Here is a 7,383-nt window from a genome sequence, read left to right on the forward strand (position 1 = left end):
GTTGTTGATGAAATTTTTTTATTTAAGTGATGAAATTAGGTATGAAAATGTGTATATAGGAGTATAATTGATTGAGGTAGGATTTGGAAGCTTTGGCATTTTCAATGGTATGTTGCTGTGCTGAAAATATGAATAGGAAGTGGGATTTGAGTTTGATTTGTAATGAAAATAGAGGTTGAGGATTTTTGTGAAAAACTTATTTTTGGCCGAACTTCGGCGAGCCATAACTCGACTTCCGAACCACCAAATTATTTCAAACTTATTTCATATGAAAATGGATTCGTGAAGTTTATGCCGTTCAAAGAATGGATGGAAAATGGTTTAAAACGAAAAACTTATGCGCGTCGAAAATTTGGAGTGCAAAATTTTCAATTTTGCAGCATTCAGCATTTTTGCTGTTTTGCATAGCTTGCGTACGCAACCACTATGCGCGACGTGACCAACATTTTTGGGTTGGGCATCTTGTGGACACGAGCAAGGAGCTTGCGTACACGAGCATGGAAAAATGTACGCCCATGCGTACGCGTGACGTCTCAGTAATGCACTCCCACGCGTATGCTTGGCCCATGCGTACGTGTGACCCTTGTTTTCAGCAAATCTGATTTTATGTGTTTAAAACCTAGTTTCGAACCTCTAAACCTCTATTTTTACTCTTTTAACCTCTAAACCTTAGTTGGATACTTAATGATGAGAAGAAATTAGGAAAGGATAGTAACTTAGGAGTGAAGCAAGTTTTGGGGTAATGAATTATAATTGTGAAATGGTGATTTTGAGCTTGAGGAGTGTTAACTGAACTAATATGATGGTGATTGAATTTGAATGAATTAAATGAGATAGAGGTGCCCGAGTAAGAGGCGGTGGCAATGACCACTCGCTCCGAATATATGTTAATGAAGTGTAGAGATGTTGAAAACGTATGAAAAATAAATTAATGAATTAATGAATTAATGATTATGAATGAATTGGAATAATAATGGAAATACACTTGAAAGTGATTGAGATGTGCCTCCGGGTAAGACGCAATGGTGTTATCCACTTGCTCCGGGTAAGAGGCGAGAATGCCGGGTAAGATGCAATGGTACTATCCACTTGCTCCGGTTAAGAGTTCTAAACTCCGGGTAAGATGCAAGGGTTGAATTCTGACACCGTTTGCTCCGGATTGAGAACTGTAACACCATCTGGGTAAGAGGCAGGATGAAGTTGTCATCTGCTCTAGGTACGCGGGTAAGATGCAAGGGTTGTGGCGTTGTCCCACTTGTTCCGTGTTTGGTGTTCTGTCCAGGGTTAGCTACCTGACATGTCAGGTTTGGCTTTATAACCAACAGATGAGACTCATCAGCCATAGGACAGGCATACATCATGTGCATATTGTTTGCATTGCTTGCTTGTGTATTAATTGGTAATGCCTAATTGCTTATAATATGCTAATTGTTATACTTACTATTTGTATTAATTGTATTCTACCTGTGTCTGCCTTTGTTTGCTTGTCTGTCTGTGCAAATTCACCAGAGATGGAGGTACAGAGGAAAGGTGGAAAGATTTAGTATTCAAGTTAAGTTGTAGTTAGACTTAGAAATCCTTAGAAGACCACCGACTTATGGTTCCTGTTTTTAGTCCTTTAAGCTTTATTATCTAAGTGTCGGCGTTCTAGGGACCTTATATCTTATGTGCATGGCACCTTTACCATGCTAAGAACCTCCGGTTCTCATCCCATACTATGTTGTTGTTGTTTTTCAAATATAGGTCGAGAGGCACCTCGGTTGGCGTCTAGAGCTTCTGCAGCAAAGTGGATTCCTTTTCGGATTTTACTTTTGGTCTTTCACTATATATGTATAGACTCTCCTCATGTATATATATGCTTTACTGTTGCACTTCGTAGAGGCTTATGGAGAATTAGGGTTTTAAAAATGTATTTTGAGTTATGGGATTGTATATTTTGTATGTAAACATTCTCTGGCCAGCCTTAGCTTCGCAGGCTGAGTTAGGAGCTTGTTATTTTGTATCTCTTGACCCTCTATTCCTACCTTCTATTTTAATTATACTTGTGAACTTTAGTTTTCTTCGCACGCAAGTAATCTTGTCTGGAGCGTTGCGCTTTTTATTTCGCATTTTTGCTTTACCCGTTTGTCAAGGCTCCTTGTATACTGCATCCTTTTGAATATTACATATATATAATTTTAGTTTTAGAGGTCATAATACCACACCACCTCTGTTTTACGGCTTAAGCGTAAAGCTCTATGTGGTAGGGTGTTACATCTTTTGATTTTCAAAATAGGCTCTTTTAACTTTTTGTTTTTAATTCTTTTAGTTATTGTTATTTTTTTTAATATTTTCATGATGGCTATTGACTTTTCTTTATTCAAGGAAATCATTTTGGATATGGCCAAGTCACTTACTTTTCCACTTCCACTTTTGGCTACTACTCATCAACAACTTATTCATGGTACAAAAATCTTTGAAAACTAAACAATGATTTTGGTGATCCTTTTCATTAAGAACAACCTAGCTCATTTAGCTCACATGATTCACCAAATTTACATTTCAGGAATTTCAAATGTTTCTTGTGGAGAAGATGATAGTACATCATTAATTAAGGTAAATTTCATGGACAACTGTTTCAGCAAATTTCAATTAAAAAGATTAATTTTTAGCTTTCATTTTTTTCCTAGATATATGTTTTATTTTCTTTAGATATTTCTTCATCATTTTCTTGATAGGTTTGGGAGAAAATTTATGGAGTAAAAGTTTTAGATGCTGCAAATGAAGATTTATATAGTGCTGAAAAATTGGCATCGAAAATCACTTCTGATTCTAAAAGTGGGAGAAGAGTTGGTTTTATAGGCGTTGCAGCAATGGGATTTGGCATGGCAACTCTTTTGGTGAATTAAAAGTTTAGCGTCAATGGTTTTGATGTAATTCCTCACTTTCAATTCTTTATCTATATTGCATTGAACAAATGGAAAATTTGTTCCAAAAATTGATGGTAGTATTATGGCAGTGACTTGGCAACCATCTTAGCAAGCAATGGAAACGTTTTTCTACATGATCAACAACATTGAAATCCATAAGTAAATTTCAACTTTTCTTTGTCAGAAACTGAAAATCTAAAGTCAGATCATAGTGTATTCATTTTTGAGAACTTTAAGACATTGAAAAGTCATTTATGTTTTAATAAGGATATGGGTGAAGAAGGCAAGGTACCAGCATATTTTGCAATAATTGTAACAAAACAATTGAAATGGCATGCATCAATATCAATATTAAAAGTTCATCTGGGCCAAGATGCAAGATAAACCCCAATTTTGTAGTTTATCTTATGCTTAATTTAGGGAATTTTATCACCTTTTTCCACATTTATTCAATAAAGTAGTATGATTTTGTAATTCTCCCTTAATTTGTGCTTAAGTGTAAAAATATGCTTTTTAGGCCCTTAATTTGCTAGTTTTGATTCACCTTTGATTCCACTAGATGCCTTGATGTGTTTGTTAGTGAATTTAGGTTGAAAAGAGCTAGGAATGGATCAAAGGAGTGAAGAGAAAAGCATGCAAAGTGGAGAATTCATGGAAAATCAAGGATTTGGAGTGCATTCATCGACGCGCACGCGTGGATATGGAGTCGCATGGCGACGCGTATGCGTGACATGACGCGTACGCGTGACCCATGCGTACGCGTCGTAGCTCGCACGTGACCTCATTAAAGTGAAAATACTGGTGGCGATTTTTGAGCTTCCCAGGCCCAAATCCAACTGATTCCAAGGACTATTTTATGCAGAATTGAAGATTGGACAAGAGAGGAGAGTAATTGTTTGTAGGATAGCATCATGTAGTGTAGTTTTCTAGAGAGAGAAGCTCCCTATTCTCTCTAGAATTAGGGTTGTTAGGTGCATTTCCATCTTAGATCTAGGTTTTGATTCTTGTTCTCATCTTGTTTCTTCTACATTTTCATGCTCCAATAGTTTAATTCTCTTATTTCTTCTTGTTAATTTCTCTTTTATGTTGATGAACTCATGTTGGATTTGGATCTCTTTTAATACAATTTTATATTTAATGTTCTTCTATTGTTGATTTGACTTGTCATTATTATTTCCTTGCAATTTGTAGTGGGTAGATTTTACTATTCTTGCACTTTTACTATGCTTTCTTTTTGTACCCACCAAGTATTTGACAAAATACTTGGTTGGGCTCTAGAGTAGATTTTTGAGTATTCTTGGCTTGGAAAGAGGAATTAGGCAATCTTAAGTCATGAATACCCAACTTATGTTGGTGATCTAGAATTGCTAAGTCTTATTTGACTTTCTCCCTATGTGAAGATGACATTATACCTTCTTACATTGTTGGGGATGACTAAATAAGATAAGCTCTTGTTTATTATTGTGAGGTAGTTAACTAGTCTTATTTGACTTTCTCTTGTGGGAATTGATGATTATACCTCTTCTTAGTTTGAGTTGACTAAATAAGATGAATTAATCATTGCATGACTAGGATAGGAAGCCTAGATTCTCAATCCTTGCCATGAATGTCTCTCTTTATTAATTGCTTTTCTTTAGTTGTTTCCTTTACTTTTGTTGCCCTTTCACTAAATCAAACCCCCTCTTATTTACTCATAACCAATAATTGAGCACTTCATTACAATTTCTTGTGAGCCGACCCGAGGTTTAAATACTTCGGTTAATTTTTATTGGGGGTTTGTACTTGTGACAAAACTAATTTAAATTTGATGTGAGAGTTGTTTGTTGGTTTGGAGCTATGCTTACAACGAAGTTCTTATTTCTATAAAAGAAATTCTAAACCAACAATAATTTTTCTATCAATGCACAAGCACTGATTTATTTGACTAAACCTTGTTCTTACGATACTCTATCAAGAGTTTAGTAGCATGCTTGTGCTTCAATGTTTTTGTATCTTCATGTGTTCTGTCCCTCTAACTTTGTCATCCATTGTGTTTTTCACATATGCAGGCACATTGATATTTTTCTTTGCACTAATGTGTGCAGAGTCCATTACGTATTTGTGCACCAATATTTTTCTATTATCATATCTTAGTTTTAGAAACAATTTCTCTCTCTAATGTTGCAGGATGTATGAATAAAAACACTACATACACAAAATTTATATCACTGCTGGCTCACTCGAAAGGGATATTGGTTGAAGCTGAGCTAGGAAGGTTGTCTGGGACGAAAGATGATTTGACTATGGAAGAATATGAAGCAAAGCTAACATATGTTAAGATGGTTATTATCTTCCTCTATGCTATTAACTCAATTTTCATTTGTGCTTGAAATTGCTAAATCTGTTAACGTTATTCTCATCGATTTCAGGCAGAAAAATTTATCGATGAGATGGGCATAGATGCTTTGGCAGTGTGTATTGGAAATATGCATGGAAAATACCCTGCAAGTGGTCCAAATCTCAAATTTAATTTACTGAAGATAGTAATAATTTTCTAATCATATTCTTTATCAAACTTTATTATATACTATCATTTTCTTAAAAGAAAAAAGGATATAAAACTTTAAAGACTATACCTGAACAGAAATTCTTATTTTTACATCAATTCTGAAACTGACGTTCTAAATTTGTTTAGGAATTGCATGCATTGAGCTGGAAGAAAGGAGTGTTCTTGGTGCTTCATGGAGCATCCGGCTTATCCGAAGAACTTGTTAAGGTACTGTTATAATTGCGATTCGTCGTGATTCTCAGTGTTTTCCCATTTTATGTTTTTTCCAGTTAAATAAAACTTTAGCATGCTTTGTGCATTGAGCATAAATTACAAAATTGGCATACATTACAATATTTGGAAGTTACCCTAATCATGCAAAATATTATCCTTATTTTATCAATTTATAATGCCAATCCCCTCTTTTATTCTTGACAAGAATGCATAAACCTTGGTGTTAGAAAGTTCAATGTTAATACTGAGGTAAGGAAGGGTTACATGGATTCCCTCGTTATTCCATAGAAAGATCTAGTTCATGTTATGGCTTCTGCAAAGGAAGCCATGAAAGTTATAGTTGCAGAAAAGATGCATCTCTTTGGTTTAGCAGGAAAGTCATGATTTCAGATTTCTGCATGTTTACAAGCTAAAATAGAGTTTTTCAGATTAGGACTATGATTGAATTTTGTAGTTCCAGTGCTGTTCTACTACCACCACCACCGCTGCCACCCTCGATCTCTTCAGATAAGGACTTTGATGATGATGAGAATGAAGATGACACTGAAGACTATAGCTGATAGTTTTAGTATGGTTGAACAATGTACTGAGAATTATAGTTGATATATAAATACACTTTGTTTATGTTTTGAATTATATTGACTTGTTTGTTTATAGTACTTTTCTTTAAGTTTGATAATATGATGAATTTGTTTATTTTTTGAAATGTTATAAATATTCGAATACAAATTAGAAAAAAATTATTTATTAAATTTATATTTATTTTGTATGAAAACAGATTTATTTTGCAATAGAAAAATCTAAAAAAATTCTATTTTACCTTACTAACGGATTTACAGATACATTTTCTGTCTGTATTCAGAGTTTGGAATGGTTTTCCAAGGTTGCAATTACCAACAGAAAATCTGTCGAAAAATCGGTTGCTAATTACCGGCGAAAAATTTATCAGAAAATCTGTCTCTAATTAATGACGGAAAATCCGTTGGAAAGTTTGACGTTCCAGGGAAATGGAGGGAAGAATTTACCAAGGAAAGATCTGTCGGTAACTGGTAAAAATCTGTCGGTAAATTACCGACGAAAAAAATTTGTCGGTAAATATTTTTCGATGAGACTTTTACAGAGTAACAAATCTGTTAGTAATTTTGTCGGTAACCAAAAATTCGTCTGTAATAAAGACCAAATTTGTCTGTAAATTTATCTGTATTAAGTAATTTTCTAGTTGTGTTAACATTTTTTTAATGAAATAAGAGTAACAATCACCTTATAGATAGCACATTAATTTATCCATAAAATGTCCTAGGCTCAATCCAACTCAAAATTCATCCAAATTCAACACATTTTTTGAATTTAAATTTGTCATTTTTATCCGATATAATTTTTATGTTGGATTTGGGTTAAATTTTGAGTAGACTCAATCTAACCAAAAGTCATATTTTATAATTAAAATATATATTTTATGTTAAATTAATAATAAAATATTATGTTCATTGATGAGCGGATATTTTATACACTTTTTGACATCATTTTCAAATAGTTTTTAATAGTTTTTATTTAGTTTTTATCGAGTTTTTATAGGTTTTAGTGTTAAATTCATATTTTTAGATTCTACTATGTGTTTTTGTATTTTTGGGTTATTTCAGGTAATTTTTGGCTGAAATTGAGGAGCTGGAGCAGAAGTCTGATTCAGAGACAAAGAAAGCACTGCAGATGCTG

General features: G+C 33.8%; 1 protein-coding gene across 1 annotated transcript; it reads left to right on the plus strand.

Annotated features, from left to right (window-relative positions):
* The first annotated feature begins 1,058 nt into the window (after positions 1-1,058).
* Positions 1,059-6,230, plus strand: LOC130949952 (uncharacterized). The gene is made up of 9 exons (XM_057878541.1): positions 1,059-1,118; positions 2,365-2,443; positions 2,546-2,595; positions 2,718-2,832; positions 5,076-5,230; positions 5,318-5,431; positions 5,584-5,664; positions 5,959-6,047; positions 6,125-6,230. The coding sequence occupies exons 1-9, from the start codon at positions 1,059-1,061 to the stop codon at positions 6,228-6,230; spliced, it is 849 nt and encodes a 282-aa protein (XP_057734524.1).
* Positions 6,231-7,383: the final 1,153 nt, after the last annotated feature.

Source organism: Arachis stenosperma, chromosome 9 (genome assembly GCF_014773155.1).
Source record: "Arachis stenosperma cultivar V10309 chromosome 9, arast.V10309.gnm1.PFL2, whole genome shotgun sequence".
Classification (NCBI taxonomy): Eukaryota; Viridiplantae; Streptophyta; class Magnoliopsida; order Fabales; family Fabaceae; genus Arachis; species Arachis stenosperma.

Bases quoted from the DNA above. Each gene is read 5' to 3' on its own strand.
- LOC130949952 (XM_057878541.1), top strand. From the start codon at position 1,059: ATGCCGGGTAAGATGCAATGGTACTATCCACTTGCTCCGGTTAAGAGT. The intron at 2,444-2,545 runs GTACAAAAATCT...TTTACATTTCAG, and splicing joins TCATCAACAACTTATTCATG to GAATTTCAAATGTTTCTTGT. The intron at 6,048-6,124 runs GTCATGATTTCA...TGAATTTTGTAG, and splicing joins CTCTTTGGTTTAGCAGGAAA to TTCCAGTGCTGTTCTACTAC.